The following is a 22,814-nucleotide window of genomic DNA, read 5'->3' as shown; positions in this document are numbered from 1 at the left end:
AAGTATTCCCAGCAGTTTTAAACTGGATACAATATTTTTTTTATTCACAGTACATTCATGTGCACATGTTTTGGAGAATGTGGTATTCAAATGCCATGGTGATGTTGTGGTCGATGTCTCAATCCATCCGCTGTGGGTCTTAATTCTGTGCGTTCATTATCCGTCTCCCATGACCAGTCTGATGATGAGGTCTTTTGGGCACTGCGCTGGCAGCTTTGATCATGATCTCCCTCCACCTTTCCTGATCCTTAACCTCACAAAACAGCTGGGTGTGGTATAAGCCTGCCCAGTCTGCGATGTTCTGACTTCGTCTCCTAAAGCACCCCGTTTTTCTAGTTCCCTCAATGTCCGGTGGTGCTTTGTAGTATTGTTTTGTATAGCCTTTTCTGCATCGATTGATATACCCAAAGAACTTTAGTTTTCCTAGTTTAATGGCAGATAGAAGTAATCCTTTGTGTCCTGATTGGGCAGCAACTGTGGTGCATACATTTTAATTAGGTGTCCTATCCATTCATAATTACTTTTAAAAAATAATTGAAAAAGCCTGTTCTTTTTTCATCTTCAGCGGGCAGAATCCATCTTCACATGCATACAAAACCACTGACCTCAATTCCTGAAAGAATTAAATCTTTATTGATGTGTTAACATTTATTTTCCATATGGTATCCATATTTGCAAGGATTACTGTTGCTACCCTTTAGCCTTCCCATCAGTGATAATTGCTCCCAGGTATTTTAAGTTGATCCGACATTGATTATGGCGTTTGCAAATTAAGAGTTAGGGGCTGTTTGTTAGTTAGGCCTCATGTAGCATTCCAAAATAAACTAAACTTAGACAACTAAACAGAACTTTTTATTTTACCAGATAAGGCCCACTGAGCTATGTAGCCCTTTTTCAGAAGCAATCTAGCCACTTCATTGATTGCTCGACGAAGTGGCTTATCACGTGGAAATGTATAGTAGCCAAATACCCTAACCACATTGATTCTAAATGTGGAGGGAAAAACCGGAGGACCTGGATAAAAATCCACGCGACCACGGGGAGAACACGCAAATTCAAAATATACAGGCGTCGGGTACGATCTCCTGTAGACCATGCGAGGGAGTTGACATCTCGCCACCGAAATGTTATCTCGCCAGAGGTGGCTATTCGGATGCCACTCTTCTTTTTCAAGTGATACTGGAGGTTAAGGGGCAAAGAGCACAAAAAGAGCCAAGGGAATATATTTAAATATTCTTATGAAAAAATACTTGGTATAAAACAATCGAATATTTGAAGTGCTTGAAAAGCACCACACTGTGCAATGACAGTCAATTTTATTAGAAGCTCAACGTCACGGTGCACAGCTGTCGTGAGCCAAACGCACAGCACAACAATTTCAAGGCACATCATGGTCCAGCATAGAATTCAAACCAATGCCCCTTACTGAACGCTTGAATTCCCATCTAAAAATGCATTATTTTTCTGGCAGATAGTTTTCTACGTCAGGCTGATGCCACTAAGCGATCAGTGCCTTTTAAAAAAGTCCAAGAAAAAAAGTATCGTGGTCTCGAAAAAGATTGCATGCTCACAAGTGCGTATACACTACAGAACTACAAATGCTCCTCTCGTTTTGAATGTACAATTCAAATCAATGACTTACAGCTTAGAGCGAATGTATGATTCAAATCATTGACTTGTGCGGCTTGGAGAAAAATGCAGGAACGAATAGCAGTTCGCAACAGAAGATGCAACCACTCATAGTTTGCAAATGTCCCAGTAAATGTCAACCACATGTGCTTCCTGTTATCAACTCTTGCAGTGAACATCTCCAGCAGCTCATTTGCAAAAAAACACTCGGACCGGAATCATTTTCGCTTGCACAGTAAACACGAGGCATAAACTTGAAAATAAGGAACGTGGTGTCAGAGCACCTTGTTTCTCCATTGCACACCATCTGCATGTATCTGGTCACACTGCCCTAAGTGCTTTTTTAAAGCCACAATGGTTTGTCAACGATTAAACAACTGTAATGTCTATCAAGTGTGGTTTTTATCAAGTTCATATTTAACACGACCTTACAGCAGTTGTGGCTCCGATTATCCAGAGGTAGACTGCGTTCCGTAACTAGCACACATACTGTGTTGAGCTCCCAGTTGTTTGCTAATGTCAATCTGCCTTACAGCAGGCCAACACATTTTTTAACTGCAAACTAAAATTATGAAGTGCATATTATGGAAGGTTCACTGAAGAACTAGTTATTGCAGGTTCATAAATGTGACCTACACAACATCAAAACACCGATTTTTTTAAATAGCTTTCGTAGGGTACTCGCAATGTTCAATGTCTGTGTTCTTGTTTGCTGAAAAATGTGGCATTGACAAAAGCGCGAATAGCGAAATAAGCCACCTGTAAGCCATTGCCCCAATTTTTAAATGCTTTCATCAAAGCCTGTAAACACCGGGGCAATTCGACAGATTGATATCTGTGGACCAAATATTCTCCAATTGGACAAAAACACATTGGGAGAAATTGTAATGTTGACTCAAAACTTTCGTGACTGCAGGAATTTATATTCTTTGGTTCTTTCGGTAAAGTCACAAGTGAATAAAAAACGAGGTATGTAGACTGTAGCCTGGTTCTTAATCGGAGTGGATTGCTAGTCAAAATGTAGACTGTAGCCTGGTTAAGTTTGGTGAGTGTACTGGCAGTCTATAATGTAGACTGTAGCAATGGTTAAGCTGGGTGATTGTACTGGCAGTCTATAATGTAGACTGTAGCCTGGTTCTTAACCTTGGCGAGTGTACTGACAGTCTATAATGTAGACTGTAGCAATGGTTAAGCTGGGTGAGTGTACTGGCAGTCTATAATGTAGACTGTAGCCTAGTTCTTAACCTCGGTGAGCATACTGGCAGTCTATAATGTAGACTGTAGCCTGGTTCTTCACCTGAGTGAGCGTACTGGCAGTCTATAATGTAGACTTATTCTGGTTCTTTCAGTTCTAAGTTATGCGAATCCTCAATACAGCTCAAACGAAGCAGTCTACCCCAGGGAGATTTCATCGAGGGTAATGGAAAGAAGTCGGAGTCATTGAGAGAACCAATTTTACTGTTGGTGAATCTGCAGTCGAGAACTATCCATGGATCAGCCCAAACAGACATTTTTTGTCAAACTCTTGGACAGCTCTCCCCGCAAATTACCAAGGCCTCCATCAATGACGACCGCTGTGTCCAAGTCAATTGGAGTTCATCCACTTTCTGGGGCTGAAGCGCAAGGCAACGTTTAGCCATGCAATTATTGTTCAATTCATTAATTACAATCGATTAGTATAACTCAATGTGCATTAAAAATAATTTAAGCATCGTGATATTCAAATCGTACGTAAATGCTTGCCCGCCCTGCCTCATGGCGCCAACAAAATTACAGAGGTAAAGAACACGAGACAATATTGGTGTGCCCGAGTTAACGAGCATCCTTTCTACGAAGAATTCACTACGAGCAATTTCAATTGACCAATTTGTTCGCAAAGCGAGCAAATGTTCGCGCAACGAGCGGAGGCAAAGGGGGCGCACTGCAGCCTGCAATTGACCAGCTGTGCATCGTGCGCGATTCGCCGTGGGGGAAGGGGGCCTGCCTCGGTTGCACTCGGTCAGGAAGGGGTGAGTGGCAGCGCTAATTAATTTCAGGTGCTGAGGATAGGCAACTGCAACCATTGTGGTTCTTCATGTGTTGGTGTTTTTACTACTTTATTTTAAAATTATCATTTGTATTTCTCACGTTCAAAAAAGTAATTCAGGAGTGGCACATTATGGGGCTGAAACCCAACTCACCTTTTAACATTGGAGTCAATGGGAAAACGACGATTGTTTAACGAGTTTTTTCTTAACGGGCAATGTTCGCATATTTAGCTCGTTGAGCGAGACATGCCTGTAACTTCACTTGCAGTTTCCGTTTTGCTACCTTATTGCAGGTTAAATTACAGACTTTAGTTTTTGAGATTTGCATGTACATTTTTTTATGAAACTACAACCATAAATCACTGCAAGATTGCAAATATACAATTGTAATGGCACGAGCCAAACAATATCCTAACAAATCAGTCAAGCAAGCACACAAGCTTAATGTCATAAAGGTATGTGTATATTTGAATATGAACATGTGAATGAAACATTTATTTTTCAACATATTGCTTGTTTTTTTCCTTCTGGAAAAGCTACCTCCTGGGAAAAGAAGTGCCTTCAATAAAAAAAATCAAGATGTACGATTTAAAGGGACTTGAATACAGGAAAGTCTGCCAATGTGTGTGACAAACTGACCGAGCTTCAATATCCCACTCTTCACAATCCCATCCACATAAATACCCACATCCATCACCAACACCAGCATTCACATCCACATGACAGACTTGCAATACAAGAGAACGCGCAACCCAAAAAAACACAATGGACAACCAGGCATTTAAATAAAGCGGCACACTTGAATAAGCCTGCACACACGATGGCACTCCAAAACAGCATAGTATAATGACAGCAAAACCAAGGCACTTGTTAAATGGCAATTATTCTGAGGGAAAATATATTTCAGCTGTAGCAGGCACTCATTTAAATTGTAAAACCCTTCGCTGGTTTTATACCAGGCTCACCAAACTGCTGTGCCCGCTCGAGGCTCGTGAGAGCGACATGGCTTGCTTGGAAACTGGTGTTTCTGTTTGCGCGAGTTGGTGCAATCTATCCTGTCCATCTGCATCAACAGAAACGCCCAGGGCTTGCCCCCCTGGCACATTCTCCACAGCAAGAGAGATGTCGTCTGCACCCACCGTGCCAGCGGCAACAGGAGGCACGCCAACTTCAGGCGGCGACAGAGGTGGTGGTGGCGGTACAGCCTTGGGAAGATCCAGGCCTGCTTCATCAGATACAGCGTGGACGTCTGATTCACAACCGCACGTGGCACTGTCTGGCACAAGGCTGGGCACTCGGAACCCTGAAGACGCCTCCGAGACGTCCACCGATCCGTTTTCTGCCACTGCATCCGCCGATCTGCTCTCTGCAGACAGCTCAGCAGATGGCAGAACTTCACCAGGAGGGGCTGTGGTCACAGTGTCTGCTGGAACGCCCGCAGTGAGAGCTTCAGGGCGAGTTTGACCACCGACTGGCGATCGCTCGCTCAAATCATCCTGAGGTAGCTGCCCAGACAGGTCGACGGATGTCTCATAGTTGAGGGTGCAATTGACCGATCCTTCGGGCTCTGGCACCATTTCCTCCTTCTCCTCCTCCTCCACCATCAGCTGCACCGAATGAAGGTACTCTTGAGTGAGACTGGGCTCCCCATCACTGGGGGAGCTCTGGACTGCCACACCATGAGGAGCGTGGCTTGGGGTGTCCTCCGGTCTTCCCTCCGACCAGCCACTGGAATCGCTGTCATCCGAGCTGTCGGAGTCAGAAGCTTCGCTTTCAACAGACGCTGCACTCTCCTTGTCGGCGGTGCCTTGTGCAGACCACTCATTTGCTAAAGGCAGGGCTTCCTGAGATTCAGGTTTTTGGCCGGCGAACGTCGACTGCATACGGATCGACTGAGTGAACTCTTCTTTCCACTCGTGTAGGGTGCGCACCTGTTAAAACAATCAACACAAAACAGCAGCTTGTGATGAAGATAGTTGTACATTTAAGTGGGGAGCGGTAGTGTAGCGGTTAGCACGCTGCGCTACAAACCCTGTGACCCGAGTTCGATTCCCGCTCACGGCCAACACCAGTGACGATTATCTGAACCGGTCCTGGGCCTCCCCTAGGTCAACTCGGCCTCAAATGAGTACCTGTTGCGGTGTGTAAAAACATTACTGGGGAGACATTGGCGGCCGGGCGTGGTGCTGGCCACCCATACCCTCATGTGCCATGCCGGCCTTCATAGGTGCTCGCGAACAGCACTTCCCCAACAGTCTGTTAAGGCTATACGGGGATCTTAGTGTACATTTAAGAAAAACATAATGCATGGTCACACACGTCACAAAATGGCACACAAAGAGTGACATTACAGCCTCAAATTCAAAGACGACTGAATAACTGATGAACCCGCACCTGACTCCACAGATACTTGACAGCTTCAGTTTGCACAAGCCGCTCCCTTCTCTCCGCCTCGTGCATGCTTCTCAGCCTGGTGAAAGTTACGCACCAGAAAAAGAGGAATTATTCATATCAGGCACATTGTTGGGTTACGTGATGTGTCCTGAAAACGTAAATACCACTGATATGGTGACCAAATGTACATTGCAAGACCATGCGCAGAGGCTGTCCAAACTCTGGTATTAGCGAATCCAAACCCAATATATCGGTGTACTAATATGTGCATGTCAACCCACTGCTGAATTAGGGCCTCCCCACACTATTCAGGTCATGCGTGTGTTATTTAACCATACTGCACTGATAAGTTCAGGATGGTGGAGGCAGTGAGCAGACCTGGGAGAATAGGACCATACTATTGATTTGTTGCATTAACCTCTGCTGTTTGCAATGTAGCTCCGCAGCCCTCTGAAAACTTGTTTAATTATAATGGCCCATCCAAGCGCTATCCGGGGTCAAGTCTGCTCAGCTCGACAACTGATGGGATCGGGTGCATTCTGGTCATGGGCAACGATGTACTAATATAACTAAAAATGAGGTGATGATGACAAAGCTGCCGACAAGGGTCATAACGAAGGCGTAAGGAATAACAATGGTGTTTCGGAGTGTGGCTCCCTCGGCTTCATGCGAGGAAAGAGACGAACCTTTCCAGCTCCTGTGCCAGGTACACCACATGCTCCTGCAGGCGCCTCAGTCGCATCTCCCCACGGGCCGCCCGCACGCGCTCGTCGTGCTCGCGAGCACGGTAGCCACGCCACGCTGCCTGGATGCGAACTGCGGCGCTTCTTGCACGCGGCCCGAAGCTTCGCACCGGCCCTGCCTCCCTACCTATCTTCACAGCCACCCCACCGCCGATGTTACTACGCCCCCCCGAGGGTGAACAGCTTTCCTGGCTCGCAGGACTTTCACGACCAATCGGTTCGAATGCTTCTCCCGTGCAAGGGGCCATCTCTCCCGCTGCACACTCAGTTGGCAAGCCAGGCTTCACATTGTGCCGTCTTGTGCTTTTGTCGGTCACTCTTGGTGAATGTCCACCACCACGGTCAGGGGATTTTTCACCAACCAAGTGCTCTGCGTTGGCTTCTGTGCAATCCATCTGCCTGTCTGCACGTGTCAAGAACTGAACGCTGGATGCCACGGTTGCTGAAGGCACCGTACAAAAAGCATTGTCACTATTTTTATGAACGGAGGATCCATTGTCTGCAAGGGAGCCTCCATTAAGAGCTTTAACACAGGGCAGGGAAGCAGGGCTCACTTCGTCATTGTGCAATCGGCTACGCGACTTGCCGTGGACATTCGTTTCAGGTTCGTTGATGTTCCTGGTGTGGTTTCCTCGCTGCAAGGCATTGCATGCATCTGACCTGTTGTGCTGCTCTTCACCACAACTCTTCTCTTCAGGGGACAATTGTGCAAAGCTTGCAGCAATAGGGAATCTATTCAAGTGCTCCCCTCTCTTTTGAAATGCTTTTTCCACATCTTTCTGCGGCACTGTTTCCTGAAAAGCTTTGCTACCTAGGCTGTTAATTTGTGCTTTTGTTCCAACTTTCAACTCGTGTGTGTCCCTGTGCTGCATTAGATGAACAGCGGCAGACGATGCTAACCTGAGACTTGACACACTCTCCACCTGAGCATTGAGTGTCCATTTACTATCATTGTGCTCTTCGTGAACTTCTTGCAAGCATGGAGAAGGCGTGCTGACATCTCTCTGGGTTGACACAATTTTCTTTCCCTCGTGTAGCGACGACTTGAATGTCGGAGCTCCTTTCAAGAACGGTCGACCGTATGCCTCGCTACCGAGCCTCGAAACCTCACCTGCCTGCGAAGGCGCCGATACTTTCCCGCTCAACCCCTGCACCGAAGGCAACTGCCTCCGTTTATGCGGCAACGTCTTCTGAACGACCACCTCCGTTTGAGGAGACTGCCGAGGACGCAGGGATTTGTCTTCAAGCTTCGGGGCTTGTTGAAACGGAGTCCGGGCACCGTTTGACGCGACGCCCACTGGTTCGCCGGACTTGGGCGACGGTAATAAGCTGGGGCACATCATAAAGGTGGACTCCGACAACAGCATGCTGGAGCCCAGCCGATCGTCCTCCGAGTGTACGTCCTCGAGGTGCAGGTCGGAGATGACCGGGCGCACGCCGAGCTTTGACGCCGCCGTCCGCTGTGAAAGGGCTGGGGACGCATTCTCGTGCAGACCCCCTCCGCCCATCCACAAGTTCACCTTAATGGGCCTGTCTGCGAGACCCACCACCAAACACCGGCATGAGCAAATGTGATTAGAAAGTGGACGTACCTAAACAGCTAAATGTTATTTTTTCAGTGGCAGGATATATTAGCTGTTAAGTATTGTATGCTCCTGTTAAGTATTGTATGCCTGCTTGCTATGTGCTGTTCACCAACACATGGAACTAAATGTTTTTGTGCTTGATGGATGCTAAAACTTCATAATACATTCCATATAAACAATACTTTTAACATATCAGTTCAAATCAACTTTTGATATGAAAGCAAAACAGTATACACATTCAATGACATATGCATACCACTTTTATTATATTCCAGAATGATTCCTCACTACTTAAAACATTGCAATGGCCGTGTAACCAAGCTGATTAGTTCTACCATAAACTATATCCGTGTGGAGCACGCTCAACAAGTGTTTTAAACAAGACAGGCAAAAGAGAGGCACAGTTGTGTTTACTCAGGAGTCACTGCATTGTCGAGTGACAGCACCTGGCGTCTCGGAAGCAGGCTCGCTGTACGTGAGGCTGCTGCTGTCTCCAGGGTTGAGGGATGACGGTGTTTGGGAAGCTTCCAAAGAGAGACTCCGATGCCGCTCTTGCTTTAGCTCCTCCATCAGCTCCTTCTGGTGGCGCCTGTGTCATTCAGAGAGGAGAGGAAAAAAACCACGCACTCTAGTTGAGATATTCTCTGTTTCAATCAAGTCTATAGAGTGATGAATTATAAATGGCAGATGAAGGCAACATTCTGTACCTCAGAAATGTACCCTGTTTAAAACTTTGATGGCGTTTGAAAAACGCTGCAAACATTACACGCTGCATCGAACTACCGCGTATCTCAAAATACACTGAGTGGAGTGCCCCAGTTCATATCCTCGGTTATTTGCATGAAAACCAAATATAGCGCATATAGAGCTTGTAAACTGGTATAAGGTAGGAAAAACACAGAGCATTCGTCAATAACACTGCCTTAAAAACAAAAAGTATACAAACAAAATTCAGGCAATGGCCATTCTTCATAACACAATGGAGAAGCCAGAGATACCCTCTCGCCAAAATGTCGCCTATTACACCTGAAGATGGACGCTTGTGTTGCGACCGAAACGTCGTGTTTTCTCTTATTATTTTTTCTATCTACGTGACGGTACCGAAAGAACCAGAGAGTATTACAGTAAACCCTTGTTAATTCGACACATATGGGGCTCTGGTCTTGCCGAATTATCCAATATTCCGAATGATGTACAATGGTACTCCCCAGTGCCTCCTGCCCCAATATTTATTTTTTCCTAATTTGTTTTTCAAACTCTTCACACACCATACGCATTGACACACCTGCATCAATTCTATCCAACACTTTGGATTTGTCTTGCAGACTGAGGGATTTATACTTTGGTCCTTTTATATTACTGACTTGATGTAGGTGTAGATGAAATTTAGATTCTAAGAGGGTTGGCATGCACACAGTGTATAAACAAGGTAAAGTCCAATCCAACAGGTCTGCACGAACGCTCACCATGCACGCCGCCACCAGAATGAGTCATTGTTTTGATCGTGGCGCGCGGTGTCGCTCCACGTGTATGCCGAAATTGGACCATTCGGTACGGCAATTTGGCTCATGGCGAATTACTAATACTGTATATATGCCAAAAGCGCAGCCGTGCGAAATATCCCCAATTACCAATTATGAAACACCGAAATATGGAGGTTTTCATGTATATGCTTTTTTCTAACAGTGTTATTGATGAATGTTCTGAGTTTTTTTCTTTGTAATGTGTACTTGTACGTATGTATGTTGAACCTATTTCGCACCATACATAGCCAACCATGCTAATCGAAGCTGCGGTATCATCAAATAATTTGGTTAATTTTGAAGTTAGGAACAGATGGAAATATCTCATTTGGCCCCATCATCTCTAAAAGCCAGAAGGGAACTAAAGAAGAGAAGACAGCTCTGTAATGTTATTTAAACTACTTTTCATACATATTAGAAAACAGCTTTCTTGACGACTTCCTGCCTGGATTCCTGTCATCCTGCCTGGCATGTTCTGTTTACGTGACAACCCATACTAGTTGGCTGTGTCGGGTGGTGGCAGGTTTTAATGACACATTTATATATTTACGCGATCTAACCCAAAAAACCTCTATTACGGATGATATTGGTCGCAAAAGCGTACGTGTTAAACTGAAAATCACAATTATAGAATGCACATCTAATACCACGTTAGTAATTGTACAGTATAGAACTAGGACTGGCTGGCATGGTGGTTCTGCTCAGCGCAGCGACACAGCTAACGAAAGCTCAGTTTTGCTTTGCACACTTCTATTTGAGCTTCAAGCTGTGCGATTGCCGTTCCTTTCCTATCCGTAGGGGTTCCCCCAAAAAACCCCATCACACGCGGAACAATATATCCGCCCACATTATTTCAACTGTAGAATGCCCAGAAATTATGGAAAATAATTAGGGAAATTTCACACGCTGTAATGCCCTTCAATAATTATAAAGTGGCAGTTCAAGAGTTCTCACTGTTGCTGTTTGAGTATCTTCTGGAGCTTGGCATCCTCAGCGGTGATCAGCTGCGGCGAGGTGGACTGCGGGCACACCTGTGCCAGATAGCCAATCAGCTGGGCGTGCTGGCCCGGCCGAAACGAACGGCCCCGACCCTGGCTGTACAGCCACTCCGCCTTCAAGCTGCAGCCAGTAGGCAAGCACACTGTTAGCGCAATTCATGCAACAGTGAACCCAGGTGAGCACAGAAGCCTCAAAGAGTTACAAACCACTAGTTGTGAGGCTATGCGTCGATAATTATTCAATTCATATTGATTCTCACGCACACAATACCTGGATTCAATTGTGTATGAGAATTGGTTATTTACGGTTTGTGCAAACTGTATACAATTTGCCGAGGGGGTAAATCGTTAAATGCCTGCACACCAGGCCTCATTATGTAAAGACGGTGACAACCATTTAGCTTGTAACACCCCTTCACAACCCCACATAATCCGATTAATGTAGAATTTTCTTCTGATGTAATGATGGACTTTTGTGCAGTCTGGCAGCACTCACAAAAAGTAACTGACAACCAATTTACTTTGGTGTCCACCACACCATGTAGAAGGTCTTCACTACATAATGCAAAAAAACGTCGTTAAGCAAGTGCTGTGCTGTTGTTATAGAGGAGAGGGAACTCTGTGGGTGCGGCAAAGGTCTACCAAAATGTATCTAAAATCCACCTTTACATAAGAACTAAATACTACATTATACAGCTAAATCGTACAATCTTATATGGCCTGGCAGCACCCACATCCAATCAGAGGAGGTAGTAGCAGCACCTATACACAACCACAGGAAAGCACAGCCGTGCCCGAAAGCCATTTTAGCAGAAGCCAAGCCTGCGATGTCTGACAAACGTGTGTAACACTGCTCAGGAGGCTGCCTTACACATTTACTCCAGTGCCACCTTCTGCCAACTCACCCATGACGCTGTCACTGTTGTAATGGGCTGTGCCATAACCCATGTTGAGTGCATAACATATGTAGTGGTGTAAACTCACACGGAGACGAGATTCTCTGTAAGGGCTACTAACAGTTTATTAACTACAGTGAGGGAAAAAAAGTATTTGATCCCCTGCTGATTTTGTACGTTTGCCCACTGACAAAGAAATGATCAGTCTATAATTTTAATGGTAGGTTTATTTGAACAGTGAGAGACAGAATAACAAGAAAATCCAGAAAAACGCATGTCAAAAATGTTATAAATCGATTTGCATTTTAATGAGGGAAATAAGCATTTGACCCCCTCTCAATCAGAAAGATTTATGGCTCCCAGGTGTCTTTTATACAGGTATCGAGCTGAGATTAGGAGCACACTCTTAAAGGGAGTGCTCCTAATCTCAGCTTGTTACCTGTATAAAAGGCATCTGTCCACAGAAGCAATCAATCAGATTCCAAACTCTCCACCATGGCCAAGACCAAAGAGCTCTCCAAGGATGTCAGGGACAAGATTGTAGACCTACACAAGGCTGGAATGGGCTACATGACCATTGCCAAGCAGTTTGGTGAGAAGGTGACAACAGTTGGTGCGATTACACGCCAAATGGAAGAAACATAAAAGAACTGTCAATCTCCCTCGGCCTGGGGCTCCATGCAAGATCTCACCTCGTGGAGTTGCAATGATCATGAGAACGGTGAGGAATCAGGCAAAGAACTACACGGGAGGATCTTGTCAATGATATCAAGGCAACTGGGACCATAGTCACCAAGAAAACAATTGGTAATACACTACGCCGTGAAGGACTGAAATCCTGCAGCGCCCGCAAGGTCCCCCTCCTCAAGAAAGCACATATACATGCCCGTCTGAAGTTTGCCAATGAACATCTGAATGATTCAGAGGACAACTGGCTGAAAGTGTTGTGGTCAGATGAGACCAAAATGGAGCTCTTTGGCATCAACTCAACTCGCCGTGTTTGGAGGAGGAGGAATGCTGCCTATGACCCCAAGAACACCATCCCCACCGTCAAACATGGAGGTGGAAACATTATGCTTTGAGGGTGTTTTTCTGTTAAGGGGACAGGACAACTTCACCGCATCAAAGGGACGATGGTCGCAGCCATGTACCGTCAAATCTTGGGTGAGAACCTCCTTCCCAACAGCCAGGGCATTGAAAATGGGTCGTGGATGGGTATTCCAGCATGACAATGACCCAAACCACATGGCCAAGGCAACAAAGGAGTGGCTCAAGAAAAAGCACATTAAGGTCCTGGAGTGGCCTAGCCAGTCTCCAGACCTTAATCCCATAGAAAATATGTGGAGGGAGCTGAAGATTCGAATTGCCAAATTTCAGCCTCTAAACCTTAATGACTTGGAGAAGATCTGCAAAGAGGAGTGGGACAAAATCCCTCCTGAGATGTGTGCAAACCTGGTTGCCAACTTCAAGAAACGTCTGACCTCTGTGATTGCCAACAAGGGTTTTGCCACCAAGTACTAAGTCATGTTTGGCAGAGGGGTCAAATACTTATTTCCCTCATTAAAATGCAAATCAATTTATAATATTTTTGACATGCGTTTTCCTGGATTTTGTTGTTGTTATTCTGTCTCTCACTGTTCAAATAAACCTACCATTAAAATTATAGACTGATCATTTCTTTGTCAGTGGGCAAACGTACAAAATCAGCAGGGAATCAAATACTTTGTTCCCTCACTGTACTACACTCACGTACAGAATCATCGGATTTCACCAGAGGTAGGTACTTCTACACATGGTCCATCCCGTGGACCGTCCCGGTACCCGCCTAACTCCTTGGCCTATCCTGACCTAAGCTCCCCACGAATCCTACTCTTTCCTCGGCCTAGGGTCTCGGTGCCGAGCGGCGCATCTTCCGTTCGGCGTGTCTTCCGTTCCCTCGAGACCTCCGTTCCTCGGCTCCCCACAACGACCCCACCCCTCGGCCCAGGGTCCTCCTTAAGTACCCCTCCCCTCTGGGTAACATGACGTCACCCTATGACGTAATCCAGTTCTTTCCTGCTGATGCCCTCCCTCCCACTACTCCTTTACACATATACCAAAGTACACGGTATTTTGGTCAGCATAGACATGTGGCCGCATCGTGACCCCGTGCAAGGCACTCCCTACCTCTCCTTCTGCGTGACAACATGCCCATCCAGCACGCGCAGTGTCAGGCACCAGCTGAGCACGTAGGGCCTGTGATCGCAGGCTGGCGCTGAGGGTGCACTTAGCATGCACGGGTTTTTCATCACCGACAGCTGCTCCAGGCTGCGCAGGCATGACAGGTGTGACATCTGCAGACACCAACCACCACGCACGTACAGTTACAGCAAATGGTCCATCCGTATGTGTGTATGTATGAAGAACTTCTTTCGCCTCGTATGTAGCCAACCATGCTAATCGGAGGTGCAGGGGAAGGACAACAAACTCAACAAAAAAATAAATTCTAAAGAAATTAGATTTCTAAGTCCATAGCTCCAGTAGCTTCCTAATATACACTGCTCTATGCTCATTTAACTGATGTCTGAAGGAAAGACCACTTCCAACATTGCTGTGCATCTACAGATTTGCATAGGTGCAGATATATAAAGGATGTGTTTGTGTTGCTTTAAATAGCAGGCCACGGACAGCACTTTCAATTTCATTATGCAGTAATGTACGTTAAGTCGGACTGTACCAGCCAGTGTGTATCTTATTAGTACTGTGGGTGTTATTACTGATAGTGTACGAACATGCATATAGGCCTCACAGCACCCATCTGTGCATCACGAAGTGACTCAGGTGCAACTGCAAAGGTGATGAACGATGGGTGGGCCGGTGTGTTTCTCATTAGTACTATAGTTATTACTGATAGTGTATGAACATGCATAGAGGCCTCACAGCACCTATCTGTGCATCATGAGGTGACTGGTGAAACCGCGGAGGTGATGAATGATGGGTGGGCCGGTGTGTATCTCATTAGTACTGTGGGTGTTAAGACTGCTAGTGTATAAACATGCATAGAGGCCTCACAGCACCCATCTGTGCATCATGAGGTGACTGCTGAAACTGCGGAGGTGATGAATGATGGGTGGGCCGGTGTGTATCTCATTAGTACTGTGGGTGTTAAGACGGATAGTGTATGAACATGCATAGAGGCCTCACAGCACCCATCTGTGCATCACGAGGTGACTCGGGTGAAACTGCGGAGGTGATGAACGATGGGTGGGGGGGGGGATGGGGTAACGGGTGCCTTTACACACCTCGGTGAGGTCGGTGATTTCATTCTCAGCCAAAGAAAGGATGCCCAGCTGTGGAGGCAGATGCGTGGGGGCAGTGCGCAAGCTCGTCACCATGTTGCCGTGCAGCAGAAGGGTCTACACTTGGAACACAACACCATTCATTCAGATGCAGTCACATTTAGACGGTGCATAAATCAAAAATACATTGTGTCATATGCTCATGTAAATTAATTATTCTATATTAAAAAGGAAAGCCTCACTTCTTAAGGCACTATTTAAAGAAAGCCTTACTTGGGAAATTTGGCCAATTTCTCAAATATTCTGCATGTGGAAGAAAACTGAAATGTATGGATTATACTCATCTCTAGGGGCAAGTTAGCAATTTAATTACTGCATGACCATCTGTCTGGACCAAAATCATTCGTCACTAATGTGCATTATTTTCTGCAAGAGACATGTTTAGCCCTTTAGAGTCATTAAAAAATTCACATGGACAACACCTATATAAGTGAGTTCACAAGATCTCCTTGCTTGGATCTACTGCTTGGTTGATGTCTTTACCAATTCTTTGGCTTCTGCCCCCTAACCAAGAGGTGTAAAAGACGCAACATAAAAGCAATGTGATGATTCCCAGCCTGTTTTCCCCCAGGCTGTCAGACCACAACTTAAAAAAACTTAATTAGTGAAACAATCATAAAAACCTGAATTTCAAGAACTTTCATATTGCCCTCTCATGATTACTGTAATAAACATAATGTATTATACCTGAACATGCAACCCTGCATGTGTGGTAATTTATACATCACACTTCTGCTGACTCATTTACATGATATTACTACACAGCACAGCTGCAAAGAAAAGTGCTGTCGCAGCCTCAACACTAAACCGGAGCCACACTTAACAGTCCCCTCATGGAACGTGTGGCGCTCAGCAATTGCGCAGCATCACACAGTAGTGAATGGTGGGAGTTCCTTCATTTTAAATGACACCAAGCCTGCAAACCTACAAGTGATCATGAATTATGGCAGCACTCAATCTAGAAGCCTCCAAGCAACAACTTCAGAGATGAATCAACACGTTTCTGATAGTACATTTTAATTGCTGCAATTACATGGATTAATATTTTAGGAAAAGTAATGGTTTAATAGTTAACTAAGCAGACTAGCTGCTATTGCGCCACATTGTGTGTATCTTGTGCCCCCATGTGACACACCCGTAGGTTGGACAGCTTCGACATGTCGCCCAGGTGGGAGATGTTGTTGTCAGATAGGTCCACGTACGTCAGGGAGGTGCAGCCATTCAGGTGTTCTATCGTCTGAGAGAAACAAATACAACATATTAGAGACAACGCTAATAATCCAAAAGTTATGGTCTGAAAAGTAATTATGCCTTTTACTAAATGTTAAAAAGGTTTTTCCACGTGTTGTGCTTATCACGTATCTACCACCCATTAGTCAATGTATCGTTATTTCGCTTAATCAGATACATAATTTGTCAAATACTTACAGCTGTTATATATTTCTTACAAATTTGATTATGATTTCAAATTGAAATCCCATTCTGTAAGTTACAGAATTAGATACAACCATGAGAAATGAAATTGAGCCGAGCTATTTGAGGTCAGGCAAACAAAGTACGCAGAAAAACATTCAGCATAGGCGGTACTAATGAGCTGAATAGTAGATACACAACCCCAGGGATTTGACTGTCACAATTCAGGGTTAGAATTAGATTCAATTCCCATTTGTGCAGTCTGATTTGTACAGTTTTATTTATTCCATGTGCCTGAAGACAATGCAAGTACATAAAAAGTGTAAGTAATGGATTCCAATGCATTAAATTTGAACTGTATTTTTCCAGGATAAGTTTACATTTCAATGATAAACCGATGTTCTCGTTCCATGCCTGCTGGACAGCCCAGCTGAACAACTGCTAATCATGAGCGAGGCTGCAAGTCTAAACTCGGCACTGTCGACTCTTAAATCCCTCCAGTGATGGTCAGTAACATGAGCTGTGCCATTTACCAAGCCAAAGCAACAGGAGTTTGTGCCAATCACTGCCCTGAGAATGCACAAGAACGTCACGTCCATTTCCAAGCTCCATGCTGATGGTAACTCCATACAACTGCAACAGACTATTCATGCCTATGGGTTCCTTTTCCTCCTGACATTGAAAACAGGAGGCCGAGTAGCTCAGGATCCTAATAACACATCTGAGCACAAACGTGGCACTGCTGAGATCCTTCGTTAAATTCAAGTTTCAGCAATCTACGAACAAAAATTGTTTCATAGGTATAGCATTTTGAAGATCTCAAGTAATATATGACTGCACAAACATCCATTGCATTAAGAATGGTTTTCCGTTTCAGCATATGTCCACTCTGAGGACAAATTTTCTATTTGATTACCAGGTGATCAACACCTCCCCATATCAAGTCATCTTCCCGATGCTGCTATGAAACATGGGGTGGGTGATGCACTGTTTTCTGCAAGAGTTACATATGACAGTTCATATCTCTTGACATGATGCCAACAGCATTAATGGTATATGAGAATCAAAATATGTATTTATACTGGAGAAATCCAATGAGCTATGAAGCTCTTTTTCATATATGTCTAGTAAGGGCGGGTCAGAACGTTACAACAAGAAATAAAACAGAAACAACATAGGAGTGCCAAGTATAGGAAAGGTAAGCAAATCACTAAAAACAATGTACAAACAAAACGATTTTATTTTACCAGGTAAAGCCCACTAAACTATAATCTTCTTTTTCAGAAGCGACCTGGCCACAAGTGGCAGCTCAACGAAGTGGCTTGTCTCGTGTAAATTTACAGTAGCCAAATAATCTAAGTAACCTAAAAGCATGTTTTTAAAAGGACAAAAATCAGCCTCAGTGCCCGGAGGGGGCGGCGAGCAGCTGCCCGCCTGTGCACACCTTGATACTGTTGCCGGCAAGGTTCAGCCACTGCAGATGGCAGAGATCCTTGAGGCCCTCAATGGCTGGGATGCTGTTGCGAGGAAGGTTGAGCTGCTTGAGGCTGCTGAGCCTGGCCACACCTCCCATGCGCACTAGGCTGTTCTCAGCAGCTGACAGCTGAGGGACACGGAGAGATAAGCAGATACATCCTCATACAGTGGTATCTCGGTATACGTCGTTAATTCGTTCCAGAAAATGACGTATACCAAACGAATTTTTCCCAGAAGAAATAAAGGGAAAGTAAATCATCCGTTCCAGAGTATAAGAAATTATATTTTATATGGCATATTATACATTAATGGGGTTGTATTAAATAATTTAGACACTACTTATTACTAAAATGAATACATAAATAAAAATGACAAAAATCACGTGAAAATTCACAGAGAGTTATAGCAAGGGTTGTGCACTGAACGACATCTGCAGGCAGACTGAGGAGCGGCGCTTTGTCTCTGTCGTGAACGGGGTATACGCGGGTACGCGGTGACTCATCTCGACCCATACAAGTTCTAGCAAGCGCGTCGTATCCCAAGCAAGACGACGTATCCCAAGACATTTTTTTCTCGTCAAAACACGACGTATACCAAATTCGACGTATTCCAAAGCAGTCATATACCGAGGTATGACTGTATATGCATTGAATACATATTAAAAACCGTTGCAATATTATATACGTTACACCCCAGCTCCATAAACTTAAATCTGTAATATATTTGTGACATACAGTTGATACTTCACTGACCAGCATCAGAATGGGCTATCATCAATTCAACTTTTTTAAATGCAGTGTGAATATACTTTCAAGTGAATCTATATTTTAAAAAATGTTGAAATGTATATATATTCAACAGGTAAATAAATGGATGTAAATTGTATCCCTATTCAATGAGCACACCCTTATTGTAATGGATGTTTTGCCACATTAAAATCCTTAACGATCACTGACAGCTTTACAAATACATACACGCATTTGACACCTATTAATCTTTGTGTATCCTATATATTACATCAACTAGTTGCCCACGGGCCAGAGCTTTTGAAGTGGCTGGCCAAGATATGGCTGTCTGTGAGACCAAGAGATACAAATGACTGAGATTAAATAAACACGAAGAGATACAAAAGAGATTACAGAGCTGGCGATATAAGTTTAGTAAGAGAAAAAAAGATGCACAAGATGCGAGAGACCTGGAGACGAGGTGCTGACAGCGGTCACAAGTTATCACACGACGCGACACCAGCCCTCGTCCGCCAGAAAATAGTTGCAGAACCCTGTGATGCATGGATGGTATCTGACATTCCCCATTGTGTGGATAGCCCAAAGGAGGATCCCAAACGAGTAGCAGATTGTGCCGTGCGCACCTGCATGAGGTGCCTGCAGCTCTCCACACCGTCCAGCTTGGCCAAGTTATTACTGTCAAGCACCAGCGTGCAAGCGTCCGTGGGCAATGACACCACAGACAACCGGACCAGGCCACGATCCGACAAGTCGACCACCCGGCCTGCCACAAAAAAATAGAGACACGCATACCTCGACCATGTCAGCGTGGTATGAAATATCGCTATTCGGAAAAATCACGGTGCGGTTAGTTGGTGGTTCAAACCTTGTCGGCTGCAGTCCCACCGATCTCTTTTTCCACTCCGTGGTTATAATAGCGTGCACATTAAACATGTTCTGCGACTCCCAAAACCGATTGCGATTGGTGGCAGCAGTATTTTTCCGAGCAACAGTACCGTAGACTATTGCATTTTACTAGCTTACCACCTCGGTTCAAAAGGAGTGGTTAGCAAGTGATGATAAACAGACAGAATCCAGGTCATTCCAATGCTATTGTGCGATGTTTATTCAAACACATTACCTTCGCTGGCTGTGATGTCCAAATGCGCAGCCATAATTCACAAGAGTCCTTTCCGCGAGAGGCTTAACTGATTGTCTTGTGCGTATTTGCACATCCACCTACGAAAAAGAAAAAAGGTTATTTTAACAATTATACCAATCCAAACTTCTCGGCTGCGGGTACATTTAATTGGGTCATATAACCCTTGACCAAAGCATTTGATACTAAATAATGTAACTTTAGAGTATGTTTCTTCATGAGAATAGGTTTCCCCTTTTTTCTGGCAACAAAACAGGTGTTAAGATGCTAAAACACCAAACTGAAACATTTTACAAGGAATCATGTCTGCATTAACCACAACACTTGTGGTTATAATGCAAACAAAAAAAACACTCTGATAACATATGCATTTTTATTCTTAGTTCTTTCGGTAAAGTCACGTTATGCAAACCAACACACCTGAAGACGACCGTTTGTGTTATGGTCGAAACGTCGTGAGAATTTTTTATTGTTATATTTTATTATTTTGTTTCCCTTCAACATGACTTTACCGAAAGAACTAAAAATATGAATTACTGCAGTCACGAAAGCTTTAAATCAAAATTTTAAACATATGCATTGTCTTTGAAACTGATTGGTCCATACCAGAGGCAGCTTTCTTTTTAGCCTAGTCTCAAAACGGTGTTGGACCAGAGGACGCCAAAAGGCGTTTGTTTCTTTATTATCTAAACTTAAAAGTCGTCTTTTGATTTAAAGCTTTAGTGACTGCAGGGATTCATATTCTTGGTTCTTTCGGTAAAGTCACGTAGAAGGGAAACAATATAATAAAAATGTAAAACAATAAAATTCTCACGACGTTTTGACTGCAACACAAGCAATCATCATCAGGTGTGAAAACCACAGCAAATTTTCTTGTCTTTAAAGATCCCGAAACACGCAGCCCAATTGCATGTAATTGCAAGCTGTTTTATGGGTCGTGTTTTCATTTCGTAATTTGTGCATATTAACAGTACTAGTCATGACAGCGATTACGGTAAAGATACAAATAATGACAGTAATGACAATCGATGAAACATTAAGATTTGTAATACTAATCATAGTATTGAGCGTAAGTGATGCGTTTCCATGTTTCAATGTTGCTAATGACGTATCCAAATTCTGTACACCAATAATAACGCTGATAGTCATAACAGCAATTGTATGACAGTAAAGCTAATACAGTAATACTATTAACAATAGAACAATTATGCTGAGGTGTGGTTAGCGCGCTGCTCTCTTAACCAAGCCAACCGAGTTCGATCTCGGGCCACGGTTAACATCAGTGGCGAGTCACATCCGAACCAGGTCCAAGCGAGGCCCTTTCAAGCTCCACAAACCCTCACTTAACAAGACAACCACGGCGCGGGGGGTGGAGGAGGGAGGCCTTCATCCAGCAGTGTACCGAGAATGACTGTCAATCGATGAGAACCCGGACCTGAGAGAGATCCTTAACGCGTGGTCGGTTGGGGCCTACACCACGAGGCCTCATACCGCCCCCCACACACACACTCGGCAAGGCTCCTTCGCGCAAGACGGCTTCAACGCAACGCGCGACGCCGGCGGCTCCTCCCGACCGCGTAGCTCTGCCCTAACAGACGACGCGTATCACGACACTTATTATTATTGCTTTTGCTTCGCCGCTTTAGTGTAAAGTTTTGCGTCGATTTATCGCGGGCTAACGACGTCCCAACCGTGGCGCGCGCTTGCCGCCAGGCCGCGCCGCACTGGCGCGCGCTTGCCGCCTAGCAACCGCGGCCCGAGCTCCCCCATTGGTCGGCAGACAATTTTTTTTTAATTTTTTTTAAACGTCGAATAAATGTCTTTTTTTTCACTACAAATATTTTTACCCGACGATTTATATCCGCGTCGGCGTAACAAAAACGTCGAAAAAAAAGTTTGCCGCGCGTAATATTTTAAATCGCTCGAGTTAATCGAGCGACTGCGCATGCGCGTTGACGGCTACCGCTTGGCACGCGCGCGGGCGCCCCTCCCGCAGCCCCCCCCCCGCCACCCGCGCGGGCTCCGGAAGTGACCCGGATGTCAACAAACCCGTCACGTGGTCTCTGTGCTGCACTGAGCGCATGGCACCATATAACAAAAGGTTTTACCCTTTCAAATCTAGACGTTACCCTCTCTGGCAATAAAACAGGCGTTAATATGTTAAAACACCAAATAGAATAATTTTTCAAGGAGTCCTGTCTGCATTAACTACACGCACTTGTAGTGAACATGCAAACATAAAACATGCTCTGATTATAACGGATTGGTCCACATCAGAGAGCTTCAAAGTTTGACTGAAATTTTGGTTCACTTTTCTAAAAACCTGTATTAGGACCATAAAAGTGCACATGTTCAGGATGGCATGTGAATCAATAAACATTACCTTAAAATCTCCGTCCTACATTTGCCTATGACCAGTAATTCTAAATGAGGGCCGAGGTTGGTGACTGGTTAGGTGACCCACAAGCGCTTCCGAATGCGCTATGAGCCCCGAGATAGCCAGATGACAGTACAGTAATGGGCTCAGTAAACTAAGATTACATTGTCAGTTTATTTAATCTATCTGTGCACAGTTTTGATTATTCCTTTAGTGTACATGGGTTGTCTTAGGTGCTCTGGTTTCTTCCCACTGGAATCCAAATGCATGTATGGTATTGGTATTGTGATGGCCAAACGTCCCAAACCAGGACCCTTCTTAAAAAAAGTGAAGCTTTCCTGGGTTCATAATTGCTATCATTATTTGTGATTAGAATATTTTAAAACAATATTTGTCCTCGCATTACCCCCAGTATGCAGAGCATAATGTCTTGTAATGGGCCATTGTAAAATCTGTAATGAGTCTTGTATTTGTGAACACATTGAATGGATAATAAATGGAAACTACCTTTAAAATACACTGTCTGATAT

The 22,814-nt window shown here is 44.6% G+C and overlaps 1 protein-coding gene across 3 annotated transcripts; it reads right to left on the bottom strand.

Annotated features, from left to right (window-relative positions):
• Nucleotides 1-1,269: 1,269 nt before the first annotated feature.
• On the bottom strand, nucleotides 1,270-21,853 carry CEP97 (centrosomal protein 97). 3 transcript variants are annotated; one of them, XM_032973542.2, is made up of 12 exons: nucleotides 21,310-21,853; nucleotides 19,890-19,987; nucleotides 19,393-19,532; nucleotides 17,992-18,150; nucleotides 16,270-16,371; nucleotides 15,078-15,191; nucleotides 13,963-14,129; nucleotides 10,857-11,021; nucleotides 8,826-8,968; nucleotides 6,737-8,327; nucleotides 6,051-6,126; nucleotides 1,270-5,587 (listed from the first exon to the last, which is right to left on the bottom strand). In XM_032973542.2, the coding sequence occupies exons 2-12, from the start codon at nucleotides 19,921-19,923 to the stop codon at nucleotides 4,607-4,609; spliced, it is 3,672 nt and encodes a 1,223-aa protein (XP_032829433.2). In that variant the 5' UTR covers nucleotides 19,924-19,987; nucleotides 21,310-21,853; the 3' UTR covers nucleotides 1,270-4,606. The 3 variants fall into 3 exon arrangements, with proteins under 3 accessions (XP_032829433.2, XP_032829432.2, XP_075931104.1); XM_032973541.2 differs by having other exon boundaries at nucleotides 21,343-21,853; XM_076074989.1 differs by having other exon boundaries at nucleotides 19,890-21,853.
• Between the last annotated feature and the right edge of the window lie 961 nt (nucleotides 21,854-22,814).

This window comes from Petromyzon marinus, chromosome 51 (genome assembly GCF_048934315.1).
Source record: "Petromyzon marinus isolate PM22_M1 ecotype Great Lakes invasive population chromosome 51, UKy_Petmar_22M1.pri1.0, whole genome shotgun sequence".
In the NCBI taxonomy this organism is placed as follows: Eukaryota; Metazoa; Chordata; class Hyperoartia; order Petromyzontiformes; family Petromyzontidae; genus Petromyzon; species Petromyzon marinus.
Note: the sequence above shows the minus strand (reverse complement) of the source record. Positions and strands in the feature narration are given on the sequence as shown.